General features: G+C 40.3%; 1 protein-coding gene across 1 annotated transcript in view; it reads left to right on the top strand.

Annotated features, from left to right (window-relative positions):
• Positions 1–17,709, top strand: part of LOC139937867 (C-type mannose receptor 2-like) — a 75,966-nt gene that overhangs the window by 41,811 nt on the left and 16,446 nt on the right. Inside the window, exons 33-40 of the mRNA XM_071933230.1 lie at positions 338–387; positions 2,238–2,408; positions 4,204–4,239; positions 4,561–4,736; positions 5,538–5,605; positions 6,517–6,626; positions 7,828–8,091; positions 9,051–9,202. Of these exons, the coding sequence (XP_071789331.1) occupies positions 338–387; positions 2,238–2,408; positions 4,204–4,239; positions 4,561–4,736; positions 5,538–5,605; positions 6,517–6,626; positions 7,828–8,091; positions 9,051–9,202 (1,027 nt within the window). The remainder of the gene's footprint in view (positions 1–337; positions 388–2,237; positions 2,409–4,203; positions 4,240–4,560; positions 4,737–5,537; positions 5,606–6,516; positions 6,627–7,827; positions 8,092–9,050; positions 9,203–17,709) is intronic.

The following is a 17,709-nucleotide window of genomic DNA, read 5'->3' as shown; positions in this document are numbered from 1 at the left end:
ACACGTGGGGCTCTCCAATGCCTTTCTGCACAACTCTGCCGTGCGTGCCAAGATACGCGCACACATGTCGGACCTTTGTCAGACCTTCGTTTTGTTGTGATTGGTCAATACGCAATGGGGCGGAGCTTAATGGATCGGTTAATTACCTCTCTTTTATACCCTCCTTCCTTTTAAATTTTTCTTAGTCACATAAACCCATGCAGAAAGCAAAATTTGGCAAAAAAACTAACAAAAATAACACTTTACTGTCTTGTATTGAGGACACACGTAAGATGGAGGAGTACAAAGTTGATGAATAGAATTTTAGTCTTGATGATTTGTTGCCCTTTTCTTTTAGTACGGATGTGTCTTACTGGATTGGCTTCCATGATTCAACATCTGAAGGAGGTAGTCTTTCTCATTTTCTTTGTTTCTTCTTTCATTTTAGAAAAAGTATAATGCTGTATGGTCTAGTTTTAAATACTTTTCTGGTGCTGAGGAGATTGTTCCCAGAAATGTATAACTCCATTAGGAACTAAAATGGGAAATGTCTTTAAATTCAACAAATAGCCTTACATTTGTTTAAACAACTTTCACCCCTGATTTAGGCAAATTCTAACGGAGATGTAAGGCCAAAACACAAAGTTATTTTTTACTGAGGGATATGGGCGAAATGTAAACACATAATACTATTGAAATCACATGACTGGTTGCTTTGTTTCCAACAAACTCAACACAATGTTTAAATGAACATTACAAAATTGGCTTTTGCTAACTAAGCTAACTAAACAGTTGCTGGCAGTGTAAGCGCTTTATGTAATCCATCATCATGTCCATAAACTGACAAACCTGTAGACGTTTGAGATTGATCGACCATCTGGGTCACGAGATAGTAGTGACAAACCGATTACAAATTCAACGAGCAATAAACTCTAAACGCAAAATTAGATTATATATTGCTCATCAAATATGAATATTTCAGACAGAAATATTTCAAGGGATGTTTTCTACTATCATCGTCATCATTAGACCATGTTAGTTTTATGTAAACATATGATCTTCAAGATTTTTGTTTCTTACCAATACAGTAGTGTTCCTTTAAATAATTATGTGTGCGTTGTTAAAAACTGTGAACCCAAGTCTAATGGTGTCTTGTGTCGGCTATATCTCAAAACGGGGGTACGTTTTTTTGTTTTTCTTTTTTTCTGAAAGGATGACATCTAGTGTAAAAGAAAAACAATTTCATGTTTCTGGGAATGAAACCAAGGTTGCCTCAAAAGCAACCTCACTCAGTCACTGCAGCTTGTAAATCTGACACACAGACCTGGGCCCAATTTCATGGAGCTGCTAAGCACAAAAATTTGCTTAGCATAAAATTTATTCCTTAACAAAAACAAGATTACCAACCAAATTTCCATTTATTGCATATTGCTTGTTACTGGTATTCAGCTGATGTTAGCATATCCTGAAAATAACGTGAACATTTGGTTGGTAATCCGGTTTTTATCAAGGCAAAAATGTTATGCTAAGCAAATTTTTGTGCTTAGCAGATACGTAGCCTGCTAGATACGTATAGCTCAGTTAGTAGATTTCACCAAACTCATCCTTACTTTGGATTAATCTAAGGACTTAGGACACGTTTAGCTCCCTATCTGAAGACGTAGGACCCATTTAACCCATTGTAAATTAGGAGAAGTTACTCGTTCTAACTCGAGACAAGATTCGTCCAAGCGTTCTCTGGAACCGGCCGATGGTGCGTTAAAGCCATTGGACACTTTCAGTAAACAGTATTGTCCAGATGCCCACACTTCGTGTATCACAACTTATATATAAAATAACAATCCTGTGAAATTTAAGGCTCGATCATCGGAGTCGGGAGAAAATAACGGGAAAACCCACCCTTGGTTTCCGCACATTTCGCCGTGTCATGACATGTGTTTAAAATAAATCTGTAACTCGCGATATATCAACAATTGATATTGTTTTACTGTTTTCTCAAAAAGTAAAGCATTTCATGGAATAATATTTCAAAAGAAGTCTTTCACCATTACCTTCTGTAAACCCCGTAATCTATTTGTAAATCTGTGATCTGTACCGAAAGTGTCCAATGGCTTTAATCTGGAGGTCACAGGTTCAAGTACTGCTCTAGTCAATTTTTCTTTGTTCAACCTAAACTGTTTCCCCCAGTTAATTTCCCCGTGTGGTTATTACTTGGGAAAAAAATGACTTCTCAACCATCACAATGTGTTTCTATGCAGGTTTTGAATGGACCGATGGGTCTCCAGTGGAGTATACTAACTGGCATGATGGTGAACCTAATGATTATGATGCAGCTGAAGACTGTGGTGAAATGTACTTCAATGGTCACGGCTGGAATGACATTAACTGTATGTGGTACCAACGTCCAGCAGTCTGCATGATACCTAAGGGTATGTATTACTCATGAAATTTGTTCTACTATTCATAGTAGATGAAGCTTTTCTAGCCAGAGCCTAGCCTCACTGCAATGGGTGTGCCAAGGTTAAGAGCACCCGACTCAAGCTGTGATGCTTCTGATCAACAGCTCAAGTCCCAATTGTGGCACCTGTGTCCTTAATCATCACTCATTATCATTCGACATAGACTTGCGTCGTCCGTGGCCGCCTCGTCCTCGGGTTGTGATCGTGGCGCACTCTTGGAGTTGCCGCCATCACCTGGTGTCTTTCAATCGCTGCTCGTCTCAGTTCTTAGACACTTCTTCCACTCCACTTTGTGACGTTGTCTATCCAGAGCAAGACACTTATTGATGCTTCGTCCTTGGGATGGGACGTTGAGCCATTGTCCCGTGTGTTGTGCAATGCACGATAAAGAACCCAGTGCACTTAACAAAAAGAGAAGGGGTTTGCCCTGGTGTTCCTGTTGGATTGGCTGCATATTGCACCACAGCACATTGTAAAAGAAGTAGGTCTCATAATTCAAATGTATAGTACCACATGCCTTGCAGGAAATAACTGAATGTTAATGTGCCTTGAGCTCAGTGACAGATATGAGCCGGTCGCATTTTAAATCCATATTAAAGTCAGTGGTCTTCAGACTGTGGCAGTAATTTGACAATTGTTTCTTGTTACTTTTATTGTCTGAGTATAAGAGTCTGAGTATAAGAGCGCTATATAAAAAAAAAACACTATTATTGTTATTAACCCCTGAGATGCACTAGGGAAAAAACATGATTGGCTCTGAAAAGTGACTGCTCTGGGTTAACACACCTGTTGAAAACTTTTTTGTGCTTGTATGGCTCTTAGGGAACTTGCCAAAATGAAAGGATTTCAATATGAAAGCAGTTTAAATGAATCGTGTTTTTAATCTGGTATGAGTGTTATAAGGACCTGCAATGGTTGACCCTCCTTTGTTCAACTCTTTGTGATAGCCCAGGTCAAAATTCTAGTTGAACCTAGTTAAACTGTGTTTAACTGGAACTAGCTGAAAACCAGTTGATAAACTAGTTAAACACAGTTTAAACCAGTTGGTTTAATATGGAAAATGGACAGACACCAACTGGTTTATAATTTAAACCTAGTTGAACACAGTTAAACCTAGTCCAAACCAGTTGGTTAATGTGGAAAATGGACGAGTTTGGTCACTATCCAGTTGAACCAGTTGACCCCAGTTAACTGGGTTCAACTGCAATTTTGACCTGGGAGCAACCGTGGACCCATTGTCCCTTTTTTTATAGGTTCCCAGTTTGAATGTGGAAACAAACCCAATCAGACATATCAAAAGACCGGAGAAGAATGAGAGGGGAACAAGTTGCTCTTGGATTTGCCTCTTATTTGCGGACCATCATACTTGATAGCAGGCATATTTAAAATGTTCCTTATATTAGCACATTTAGGTAAACTAATGCGACTCAATTCCTATTCAGCCTATTATTTGCACTAATTGAGCTGCTGGACGTGTAATTCATAAGTATACAATATAAGTTATCACACAAGCGCGAGTGGAATACGGAAAAATATAGCGCTTCTGCGTCCCATATCCAACGAGGCCGAAGGCAAACTTGGCGCGTGACATAGAACACACAAGACGCATGGTAGTGATATTAGCCGTGCAATATAGGTTTTTATCACCACTCCATTCTGAGAATCTGATTGAGGATTAGCGCGTACTTGAAGATAAAATATATAATTACACTTTGTGATAGAAGACTCAATAATCAGAATGTATTATTTTATAACAACTTTTCAGGTCAGATGCTACCCACAACTACTAAACCTGTAACATGTAAGTAGGCTTTTAGTTACTGAATTTTATTAGAGGTAAATATTTTTTGGGAAATGTATAGAAAAAAATCGATGCGTGTAAAGTATTTTCCAGTACACACAACACAGCTGTATATTTAAGTTTGTTTAGATGATCTTCCTATCAAGGGAACTCGGCAAACTCCCTCAAGGGGATATAAACACCCAAACTGACAACCTCCAATCCTCTTCTTACAAACATTGGTTTAACCCATACCCGAATTTCAAACCTCGATACCAAACCTAATCTAAACCATACCTTAACCCTAACCTTTATACACTTCCCCGTTTCATTTGCTTTCAGACAAGCCATGTCCAACAGGTGATGGTGACTTCTTCTTGTACAACCATTTCTGCTACTACCTCAGCCCTGATAGTAACTATCTTGGCTGGAAGGATGCCGAGGATTATTGCCACGAGTATGGAGCTCACCTCGTTTCTATTCATGACCAGGAGGAATATGACTTCTTATATAGCCAGGTATGATGGGTCAGAGTTCAGTTACGTTGGGTCAAGTCTGAGCCCAAGACTCAAGTAACTTGGGCCAAGTCTTATTCAAGAGTCACTTGGGTTGAGTCATTGTCCAAGTCACAAGTCATGCGATACTTGGGTCGAGGCAAGACCAACTCAAGTCATTTGATTTGGTTAGTCTTGAGTCACTTTGGTCAAGTTAGAGTCACATGGGTCAACTCCACATGGCTTCCCCCACCATACTCGTGGGGGACGTCGTGCAACCCGCTTCAGTGTTTCATTGCCTGAACATGCTCTCTCTTTGCCAGTCGTAAGAACTCGCTGCTTAGACAGAAGCTTCATCATCTTCACTGCTGTCCCCCTATGGAACAGTCTTCCTGTCTCTGTTGTTGGCAACATTACTGAGGAAGGGATTCAGTCATTTAAATGCTGTGTGCATGGACACCTCCTTCTTACATAATTCAGTGTTTCCTTGGTACAATATATCTTTGTTTTACTGTTATTCTTTTTTGGTAAATCTGAGCTGCAGTGAACCATTTGATTAGCCCATCAGAGTTCTTCTTTTAAGATCGTTCAGTCTGATTCAAATTTCATTCTGTTCATTGACCATGTCAATGTCTGTTGGGCTATTAGTCACTTGGGTTGAGTATTAAGTCACTTGGGTAAAGATAAATGACTTAATAATTATTACTCAGTCCCAAATACACACGTCTATTGTGTAAATCTAAAACGTACCCAAAATCTTATTACTTGAAAAAGGCATTATAACTTTTTCACAGTTTGATTTTACATCTTTTCCCCTTATTCTAGATCAACAGACTTGATATTGGATCTTTCTGGATTGGTTTGAGGGAGTACAGTCAATCTGGCAGCTACAAGTAAGTCAAAACATTATTTCAATAAAAATAATAATAATTATAATACAATATAGACATGTTGGGGTAACAACATGTAATGACTATCTCTGAGTTGAGGTGGTTCTGAAAAGAACCATTGGTTTCACCTCGACGTTTTGATCAGTATGCTCTGAACGTCTTCTGGAGAAAGCTGGACTCTGATGCTGCATGCTGCTCCTAAATCCACCTCCACAGTACTTAAGCAGCATGCAGCATCAGAGTCCAGCTTTCTCCAGAAGACGATCAGTGCATACTGATCGAAACGTCGAGTTGAAACCAACAGTTCTTTTCAGAACCACCCCAACTCATTAGAGATAGTCATTACATGGTGTTACCGCAAACCTTTCTATATCGTATTTCCACCATGCAAAGTCCCAAATCTTACTTAATAATAATATAGTCCCTTAGATTTGTCTTATGTTGTATTAGCCATAAACTCTTCTCTCTTTAATCCTTGTATGTAAACAATGATAAAAGAAAGCCGTCTGATAGAAAATTGAAGGAAGGTTAACAACATGAAAACTGCATAAGCTTTTGTAGCAACAACTATTTTGAAGCAGTTATTGCTACGAAACCTTTTGCAGCTTTGATGTAATTAGTTAGTCTTAAAATGCTACTACTACCTTCGTCCTTTTATGTCAATAACTCTTTTTCCTGTCTGTTTTGGTTTTTCGTATCCAATAGGAATTTTTACAACACTTTTGTAGACGTCTTATGATTTATTTGTACTATCTTGCTTGTGGAGTTTTAAAACTCGTTTTCACTGTGTCATTGCAAAGTGTTTTGAGGCCTTGTAGTGCTACATAACCTCTTTCTTTCTTCATCCGTTTCCGTCTACCAAAATGATGAACTAAGCTTATGTTCCGACTAGTTTTTATGTCTTTTTGTGTCAGGTGGTCTGACGGCACTTCGCTCGACTACAAGGCATGGGTAGAAGGTGAGCCTAATGACTTCAACGGAGAAGAAAAATGCGTTGAGATGTACCACTTCGACGAGTTCAAAGGTATGAAAATCCTCTTGCAATAATGTTGTCACACCCATAATCTGCAGCCAGGATCTGCCATTTAGACAGTCAAATTGTGTTTGAGTATTAATTGTTTTACTTTTACTCTTTTATGAGAGATTGCCTAACATCACAAGGCCTCCTCAGAGTAGGGGGCTACACTTAAAGACAGTGGACACTATTGGTAATTGTGAAAGACCAGTCTGCTCGCTTGGTGTATCTCAACATATGCATGAAATAACAAACCTGTGAAAATTTGAGCTGAATTGATGGTCGAAGTTGCGAGATAATAATAAAAGAAAAACACCCTTTTCACACGAAGTTGTGTGCGTTTAGATGGTTGATTTCGAAACCTCAAGTTCTAAACTTGAGGTCTCGAAATCAAATTCGTGGAAAATTACTTCTTTCTCGAAAACTAGGTCACTTCAGAGGGAGCCGTTTCTCACAATGTTTTATACTATCAACCCCTCCCCATTAATCGTTACCAAGTGAGGTTTTATGCTGATAATTTATTTCAGTAATTACCAATAGTGTCCACTGCCTTTAACTGATTTAGGCTATCAATCCAAATCAGCAACTAGGGGCTAATTGCCACCTACCTACTCCTGAGTCTGAAACAGGCTGCTTCATAGTCCATAAGGATGTTGGCATGGGTATAGAGCAGAAAGCAATACCTTCCTAACTTTTCATGAAGCAATTAAGGTGTTGTCCTTTGCTTAAGAGCACAACTGTCATGACCGAGATTGGAACCGGCACTCTGCTACTGACAACACTAAAGCTTGGAGCCGATGAAAGACCCCTTGGCCACAACACGACGCAGCGTCTAACCGCATTTGCACAGCACAAAGGGAATCTGCTGACTCGATTGATTGATCAACTGAAAGTTCAATGCCTTCCTTTGTAAAACAGTGCTTTCACGGCAGGACATGATGGTGAAACGATCACCACCATTTTTTAAAAGAGTAAAGGCCGAGTCACTCTGCAGCGATAACGAAAACGATAACGATCACGACGCAGAGAGAACGCAATGTATTGGTTGAATTGCTCCACGCATAATACGCATATGCTCATTCAACCAATGGAATGCATTCTCTTGGCGTCGTTATCGTTCTCGTTATCGCTGCAGTGGGGCCGGACCTTAAACCAAACATTTATCCAACTATAATTGTTTATATTTATGAAATGATTCCAAATACTCCAGATGGCTCATGGAATGACCTGAACTGTGGCGACGGACGGAACTTCATCTGCAAGAAGAATTACGACTCTGTCGGACCAATCACTCACGCACCCACCACTCCAGCCAGCGGCTACTGCCCGTACAATTCAGTCAAGTTTCTGAACCGATGCTACATCTACTTTGGGACTGATCCATCGGCGAGGTTATCATGGAAGGATGCTAGAGATGAATGTAAGAAGACACCAGGAACTGAGCTGGCTACCATTCACTCACAACAAGTGCAAGGTTTGTTTGGATTCATTATAGTGTTTAAGTACTTTAAACCAGCCCCTGACATCTATAATTTTAAGTCCCTCCTTGAAAACATAAAATTTGAGTACATGTAGGAGCATGCATGCATGAGGGTCGGCATGTTTATAGCCCAGTGGCGGTGGTTTGTGCAGTAAGACAAGACAAAACAGCTGTACTCAAGTACTACTCGAGATGGTACTTGTGCTCTGCTTGCAAAATACTTGTCCTTGCGAGTTCTTACTCGGATCCCCTATTGAAAAGAAAACTATACTCAAAGTCATGTACTCGATACTGAACAGAACAATAACCGTTACTCAAAGTCATGTACTCAATACTGAACAGAACAATAACAGTTACTCAAAGTCATGTACTCGATGAACAGAACAATAACCGTTACTCAAAGTCATGTACTCGATACTGAACAGAACAATAACCGTCACTCAAAGTCATGTACTCGATACTGAACAGAACAATAACCTTTACTCAAAGTCATGTGCTCTACACCTGATTAACTATGACTCGAGTTCTACTCAAGTACTGTTTGATGGTACTCATACTCAGCTTGCAAAGTGCTTATACTCAAAGTCACTATTCGATCAACTGAATAGTTCACCTGTACTTAAAATCATGTACTCATGTACTCATCCATACTTGTGTACTCAAGGTCCATAATCGTTCCTCAAATGAAGAGTTAACCTGTACTGAAAATCATGTACTCACTGACTGAAAAAGTAACAGAACTCGTGTTACTACTCATGCACTGTTTGACGATACTCATACTCAGCTTGCAAAACTACATTACTTTAAAGCGTATCATTTCTATCATTATTAGCATCAACAGTTTACCAGTGCTCTTTACCAAGTAGTTTGAAGGGCCTTAATATTTGGACCAACTACCAAAGGTGCATGTGTATACTCTCGCTGTTAACGAGATATTCCTTGTCATTTGCCAGCCCTGTTGACCACGTTTCTAGTGAGTTATGACTTCCCTCTATGGATCGGACTGAGTGATATCACAACCAATCAACAATTCAAATGGGTGGATGGAACAGTGGTAGACTACACTAACTGGGGTTCAGGAGAACCCAATGAGGCTAATGGAGAGGTAAGGGAGTGAATAAGTACCCCCTCTTATTATATGAAACGTCAGAAGGAACAAGCAGAAAGGCTTACCCCTTGTTGTTTTGGCTAAAATGACATGTAACATCAAAAGGAATGAGCAGCAAGGCTTACCCCTTGTAGTTTTGGTTAAAATGACATGAAACATCAAAAGGAATGAGCAGCAAATCTTGCCCCTTGTTGTTTTGGTTAAAATGACATGAAACATCAAAAGGAATTAGCAGCAAGGCTTACCTCTTGTTGATTTGGCTAAAATGTAATGGATCATCAACTGGAATGAACAGCAAGGCTTACCTCTTGTACTTTTGGCTAAACACACACACCTTGCAACCTTTTCATGCAAATTCTGCTAAGCACACATTAGGTTATAGCCTTGCAACTTTTACAGGCAAATTCTGCTAAGCACACAAGGCTTTTATAGGCAAATTCTGCTAAGCACACAAGGCTATAGCCTTGCAACTTTTATAGGCCAATTCTGCTAAGCACACAAGGCTATAGCCTTGCAGCTGTTATAGGCAAATTCTGCTAAGCACACAAGGCTAAAGCCTTGCAACTTTTATAGGCAAATTCTGCTAAGCACACAAGGCAACCTTTCAGGTGAATTCTGCTAAGCACACAAGGCCTTGCAACCTTTTCAGGCGAATTCTGTTATGTACATAAGTCTACAGCCTTGCAACCTTTTCAGGCGAATTCTGCTATGTACATGTACACAAGGCCTTGCAACTTTTATAGGCAAATTCTGCTAAGCATGCAACCTTTTCAGGCGAATTCTGCTATGTACACAAGGCTATAACCTTTTCAGGCAAATTCTGCTACGTACACAAGGCTATAGCCTTGCAACCTTTTCAGGCAAATTCTGTTATGTACACAAGGCTATAGCCTTGCAACCTTTTCAGGCAAATTCTGCTACGTACACAAGGCTATAGCCTTGCAACCTTTTCAGGCAAATTCTGTTATGTACACAAGGCATAGCCTTACAACCTGTTCAGGCAAATTCTGCTAAGCACACAAGGCTATAGCCTTACAACCTTTTCAGGCAAATTCTGCTATGTACACAAGGCTATAGCCTTGCAACCTTTTCAGGCGAATTCTGCTATGTACACAAGGCTATAGCCTTGCAACCTTTTCAGGCGAATTCTGCTAAGCACACAAGGCTATAGCCTTGCAACTTCTATAGGCAAATTCTGCTAAGCATACAAGGCTATAGCCTTGCAACCTTTTCAGGCGAATTCTGTTGTGTACACAAGGCTATAGCCTTACAACCTTTTCAGGCAAATTCTGCTAAGCACACTATGCTATAGCCTTGCAACTTCTATAGGCAAATTCTGCTAAGCACACAAGGCCTTGCAACCTTTTCAAGCGAATTCTGCTATGTACACAAGGCTATAGCCTTGCAACTTTTATAGACAAATTCTGCTAAGCACACAAGGCTATAGCCTTGCAACCCTTTTAGGCAAATTCTGTTATGTACACAAGGCTATAGCCTTGCAACCTTTTCAGGCAAATTCTGCTAAGCACACAAGGCCTTGCAACCTTTTCAGGCAAATTCTGCTATGTACACAAGGCTGTAGCCTTGCAACCTTTTCAGGCAAATTCTGCTAAGCACACAAGGCTATAGCCTTGCAACAATTTCAAGGGAATTCTGCTTTGTACACAAGGCTTTGCAACTTTTATAGGCAAATTCTGCTAAGCACACAAGGCTAAAACCTTGCAACTTTTATAGGCAAATTCTGCTTAGCGCACAAGGCTATAGCCTTGCAACTGTTATAGGCAAATTCTGCTAAGCACACAAGGCTATAGCCTTGCAACTTTAATAGGCAAATTCTGCTAAGCGCACAAGGCTAAAACCTTGCAACTTTTATAGGCAAATTCTGCTAAGCGCACAAGGCTAAAGCCTTGCAACTTTTATAGGCAAATTCTGCTAAGCACACAAGTCTATAGCCTTGCAACTGTTATAGGCAAATTCTGCTAAGCACACAAGGCTAAAGCCTTGCAACTTTTATAGGCAAATTCTGCTAAGCACACAAGGCAACCTTTCAGGTGAATTCTGCTAAGCACACAAGGCCTTGCAACCTTTTCAGGCGAATTCTGTTATGTACATAAGTCTACAGCCTTGCAACCTTTTCAGGCGAATTCTGCTATGTACATGTACACAAGGCCTTGCAACTTTTATAGGCAAATTCTGCTAAGCATGCAACCTTTTCAGGCGAATTCTGCTATGTACACAAGGCTATAACCTTTTCAGGCAAATTCTGCTACGTACACAAGGCTATAGCCTTGCAACCTTTTCAGCAAATTCTGTTATGTACACAAGGCTATAGCCTTGCAACCTTTTCAGGCGAATTCTGCTATGTACACAAGGCTATAGCCTTGCAACCTTTTCAGGCGAATTCTGCTAAGCACACAAGGCTATAGCCTTACAACCTTTTCAGGCAAATTCTGCTATGTACACAAGGCTATAGCCTTGCAACCTTTTCAGGCGAATTCTGCTATGTACACAAGGCTATAGCCTTGCAACCTTTTCAGGCGAATTCTGCTAAGCACACAAGGCTATAGCCTTACAACCTTTTCAGGCAAATTCTGCTAAGCACACAAGGCTATAGCCTTGCAACTTCTATAGGCAAACTCTGCTAAGCATACAAGGCTATAGCCTTGCAACCTTTTCAGGCGAATTCTGTTGTGTACACAAGGCTATAGCCTTACAACCTTTTCAGGCAAATTCTGCTAAGCACACAATGCTATAGCCTTGCAACTTCTATAGGCAAATTCTGCTAAGCACACAAGGCCTTGCAACCTTTTCAAGCGAATTCTGCTATGTACACAAGGCTATAGCCTTGCAACTTTTATAGACAAATTCTGCTAAGCACACAAGGCCTTGCAACCTTTTCAGGCGAATTCTGCTATGTACACAAGGCTATAGCCTTGCAACCCTTTTAGGCAAATTCTGTTATGTACACAAGGCTATAGCCTTACAACCTTTTCAGGCAAATTCTGCTATGTACACAAGGCTATAGCCTTGCAACCTTTTCAGGCGAATTCTGCTATGTACACAAGGCTATAGCCTTGCAACCTTTTCAGGCGAATTCTGCTAAGCACACAAGGCTATAGCCTTACAACCTTTTCAGGCAAATTCTGCTAAGCACACAAGGCTATAGCCTTGCAACTTCTATAGGCAAATTCTGCTAAGCATACAAGGCTATAGCCTTGCAACCTTTTCAGGCGAATTCTGTTGTGTACACAAGGCTATAGCCTTACAACCTTTTCAGGCAAATTCTGCTAAGCACACAATGCTAAAGCCTTGCAACTTTTATAGGCAAATTCTGCTAAGCACACAAGTCTATAGCCTTGCAACTGTTATAGGCAAATTCTGCTAAGCACACAAGGCTAAAGCCTTGCAACTTTTATAGGCAAATTCTGCTAAGCACACAAGGCAACCTTTCAGGTGAATTCTGCTAAGCACACAAGGCCTTGCAACCTTTTCAGGCGAATTCTGTTATGTACATAAGTCTACAGCCTTGCAACCTTTTCAGGCGAATTCTGCTATGTACATGTACACAAGGCCTTGCAACTTTTATAGGCAAATTCTGCTAAGCATGCAACCTTTTCAGGCGAATTCTGCTATGTACACAAGGCTATAACCTTTTCAGGCAAATTCTGCTACGTACACAAGGCTATAGCCTTGCAACCTTTTCAGCAAATTCTGTTATGTACACAAGGCTATAGCCTTGCAACCTTTTCAGGCGAATTCTGCTATGTACACAAGGCTATAGCCTTGCAACCTTTTCAGGCGAATTCTGCTAAGCACACAAGGCTATAGCCTTACAACCTTTTCAGGCAAATTCTGCTATGTACACAAGGCTATAGCCTTGCAACCTTTTCAGGCGAATTCTGCTATGTACACAAGGCTATAGCCTTGCAACCTTTTCAGGCGAATTCTGCTAAGCACACAAGGCTATAGCCTTACAACCTTTTCAGGCAAATTCTGCTAAGCACACAAGGCTATAGCCTTGCAACTTCTATAGGCAAACTCTGCTAAGCATACAAGGCTATAGCCTTGCAACCTTTTCAGGCGAATTCTGTTGTGTACACAAGGCTATAGCCTTACAACCTTTTCAGGCAAATTCTGCTAAGCACACAATGCTATAGCCTTGCAACTTCTATAGGCAAATTCTGCTAAGCACACAAGGCCTTGCAACCTTTTCAAGCGAATTCTGCTATGTACACAAGGCTATAGCCTTGCAACTTTTATAGACAAATTCTGCTAAGCACACAAGGCCTTGCAACCTTTTCAGGCGAATTCTGCTATGTACACAAGGCTATAGCCTTGCAACCCTTTTAGGCAAATTCTGTTATGTACACAAGGCTATAGCCTTACAACCTTTTCAGGCAAATTCTGCTATGTACACAAGGCTATAGCCTTGCAACCTTTTCAGGCGAATTCTGCTATGTACACAAGGCTATAGCCTTGCAACCTTTTCAGGCGAATTCTGCTAAGCACACAAGGCTATAGCCTTACAACCTTTTCAGGCAAATTCTGCTAAGCACACAAGGCTATAGCCTTGCAACTTCTATAGGCAAATTCTGCTAAGCATACAAGGCTATAGCCTTGCAACCTTTTCAGGCGAATTCTGTTGTGTACACAAGGCTATAGCCTTACAACCTTTTCAGGCAAATTCTGCTAAGCACACAATGCTATAGCCTTGCAACTTCTATAGGCAAATTCTGCTAAGCACACAAGGCCTTGCAACCTTTTCAAGTGAATTCTGCTATGTACACAAGGCTATAGCCTTGCAACTTTTATAGACAAATTCTGCTAAGCACACAAGGCTTATAGCCTTGCAACCTTTTCAGGCGAATTCTGCTATGTACACAAGGCTATAGCCTTGCAACCCTTTTAGGCAAATTCTGTTATGTACACAAGGCTATAGCCTTGCAACCTTTTCAGGCAAATTCTGCTAAGCACACAAGGCCTTGCAACCTTTTCAGGCGAATTCTGCTAAGCACACAAGGCTATAGCCTTGCAACAATTTCAGGGGAATTCTGCTATGTACACAAGGCTTTGCAACTTTTATAGGCAAATTATGCTAAGCACACAAGGCTATAGCCTTGCAACCTTTTATAGGCGAATTCTGCTAAGCACACAAGGCTGTAGCCTTGCAACCTTTTCAGGCAAATTCTGCTAAGCACACAAGGCTATACACAAGGCCTTGCAACCTTTTCAGGCGAATTCTGTTATGTACACAAGTCTATAGCCTTGCGACCTTTTATAGGCGAATTCTGCTAAGCACACAAGGCCTTGCAACCTTTTCAGGCAAATTCTGCTAAGCACACAAGGCTATAGCCTTGCAACAATTTCAGGCGAATTCTGCTATGTACACAAGGCTTTGCAACTTTTATAGGCAAATTCTGCTAAGCACACAAGGCTATAGCCTTGCAACCTTTTCAGGCAAATTCTGCTATGTACACGAGGCTTTGCAACTTTTATAGGCAAATTCTGCTAAGCACACAAGGCTATAGCCTTGCAACCTTTTCAGGCAAATTCTGCTAAGCACACAATAGCCTTACAACCTTTTCAGGCAAATTCTGCTAAGCACACAAGCCTTGCAACCTTTTTAGGCAAATTCTGTTATGTACACAAGGCTTTAGCCTTGCAACTGTTATAGGCAAATTTTGCTAAGCACACAAGGCTATATAGCCTTGCAACCTTTTCAGGCAAATTCTGCTAAGCACACGAGGCTATAGCCTTGCAACCTTTTCAGGCAAATTCTGCTAAGCACACAAGGCTATAGCCTTACAACCTGTTCAGGCAAATTCTGCTAAGCACACAAGGCTATAGCCTTACAACCTGTTCAGGCAAATTCTGCTAAGCACACAAGGCTATAGCCTTGCAACCTTTTCAGGCGAATCCTGCTAAGCATACAAATAGCCTTGTACACTTTTTTAGCTAAAAAAAACATGTAACATCAAAAGGAATGTGCAGCAAGGCTTACTCTTGTTGTTTTGGTTAAAATGACATGAAACATCAAAAGGAATGTGCAGCGAGGCTTACTCTTGTTGTTTTGGTTAAAATTACATGAAACATTAAAAGGAGTGTGCAGCAAGACTTACCCCTTGTTGTTTTTGTTAAAAGGACATGAAACATCAAATGGAATGAGCAGCAAGGCTTACCCCTTGTTGGTTTGGTTAAAATGACATGAAACATCAAAAGGAATGTGCAGCAAGGCTTGCCCCTTGTTGATTTGGTTAAAATGACATGAAACATCAAAAGGAATGTGCAGCAAGGCTAACCCCTTGTTGATTTGGTAAAAATGACGTGAAACATCAAAAGAAATGATCAGCAAGGCTTACCCCTCGTTGATTTGGTTTAAAGGACATGAAACATCAAAAGGAATGTGCAGCAAGGCTAACCCCTTGTTGATTTGGTAAAAATGACGTGAAACATCAAAAGAAATGATCAGCAAGGCTCACCCCTTGTTGATTTGGTTAAAATGACATGAAACATCAGAAGGAATGAGCAGCAAGGCTTACCCCTTGTTGTTTTAATTAAAATGACATGAAACATCAAAAGGAATGAGCAGCAAGGCTAACCCTTTGTTGTTTTAATTAAAATGACATGAAACATCAAAAGGAATGAGCAGCAAGTCTTACCCTTCGTTGATTTGGTTAAAATACATGAAACATCAAAAGGAATGAGCAGCAAGGCTAACCCTTTCTTGTTTTAATTAAAATGACATGAAACATCAAAAGGAATGAGCAGCAAGGCTTACCCCTTGTTGATTTGGTTAAAATGACATGAAACATCAAAAGGAATGAGCAGCAAGGCTAACCCTTTGTTGTTTTAATTAAAATGACATGAAACATCAAAAGGAATGAGCAGCAAGGCTTACCCCTTGTTTATTTGGTTAAAATGACATGAAACATCAAAAGGAATGTGCAGCAAGGCTTGCCCCTTGTTGTTTTGGTTAAAATGACATGGGACATCAAACGGATGTGTAGCACGGCTTACCCCTTGTAGTTTTGGTTATAATGACATGAAACATCAAAAGGAATGTGCAGCAAGGCTTACCCCTTGTTGTTTTGGCCAAATTGACATGAAACATCAAAAGGAATGAGCAGCAACGCTTACCCTTTGTTGATTTGGTTAAAATGACATGAAACATCAAAAGGAATGTGCAGCAAGGCTCACCCCTTGTTGATTTGGTTAAAATTACATGATACTATAAAATGAGTGTGCAGCAAGGCTTACCCCTTGTTGATTTGGTTAAAATGACATGAAACATCAAAAGGAATGCACAGCAAGGCTTACCCCTTGTTGGTTTGGTTAAAATGACATGAAACATCATAAGGAATGTGCAGCAAGGCTTACCCCTTGTTGTTTTGGCTAAAATGACATGAGACATCAAAAGCAGTTTAAAGCAAGGCTTACCCCTTGTTGATTTGGCTTAAATGACATGAAACATCAAAAGGAATGAGCAGCAAGGCTAACCCCTTGTTGATTTGGTAAAAATGACGTGAAACATCAAAAGAAATGAGCAGCAAGGCTTACCCTTGTTGATTTGGTTTAAAGGACATGAAACATCAAAAGGAATGTGCAGCAAGGCTTACCCTTTGTTGATTTGGTTAAAATGACATGAAACATCAAAAGGAATGCGCAGCAAGGCTTACCCCTTGTTGGTTTGGTTAAAATGACATGAAACATCATAAGGAATGTGCAGCAAGGCTTACCCCTTGTTGTTTTAATTAAAATGACATGAAACATCAAAAGGAATGAGCAGCAAGGCTTACCCCTTGTTGATTTGGTTAAAATGACATGCAACATCAAAAGGAATGTGCAGCAAGGCTTGCCCCTTGTTATTTTGGTTAAAATGACATGGGACATCAAAAGGATGTGTAGCACGGCTTACCCCTTGTAGTTTTGGTTATAATGACATGAAACATCAAAAGGAATGTGCAGCAAGGCTTACCCCTTGTTGTTTTGGCTAAAATGACATGAAACATCAAAAGGAATGAGCAGCAAGGCTTACCCCTTGTTGTATTGGTTAAAATGACAAGAAACATCAAAAGGAATGTGCAGCAAGGCTCACCCCTTGTTGATTTGGTTAAAATTACATGATACTATAAAATGAGTGTGCAGCAAGGCTTACCCCTTGTTGGTTTGGTTAAAATGACATGAAACATCATAAGGAATGTGCAGCAAGGCTTACCCCTTGTTGTTTTGGCTAAAATGACATGAGACATCAAAAGCAGTTTAAAGCGAGGCTTACCCCTTGTTGATTTGGCTTAAATGACATGAAACATCAAAAGGAATGAGCAGCAAGGCTAACCCCTTGTTGATTTGGTTAAAATGACATGAAACATCAAAAGGAATGTGCAGCAAGGCTCACCCCTTGTTGATTTGGTTTAAAGGACATGAAACATCAAAAGGAATGTGCAGCAAGGCTTACCCTTTGTTGATTTGGTTAAAATGACATGAAACATCAAAAGGAATGCGCA

The sequence above is a fragment of the Asterias amurensis genome, chromosome 5 (genome assembly GCF_032118995.1).
Source record: "Asterias amurensis chromosome 5, ASM3211899v1".
Classification (NCBI taxonomy): Eukaryota; Metazoa; Echinodermata; class Asteroidea; order Forcipulatida; family Asteriidae; genus Asterias; species Asterias amurensis.
The sequence above is the reverse complement of the archived record's forward strand: the minus strand, read 5'-3'. Positions and strand labels throughout refer to the sequence as shown.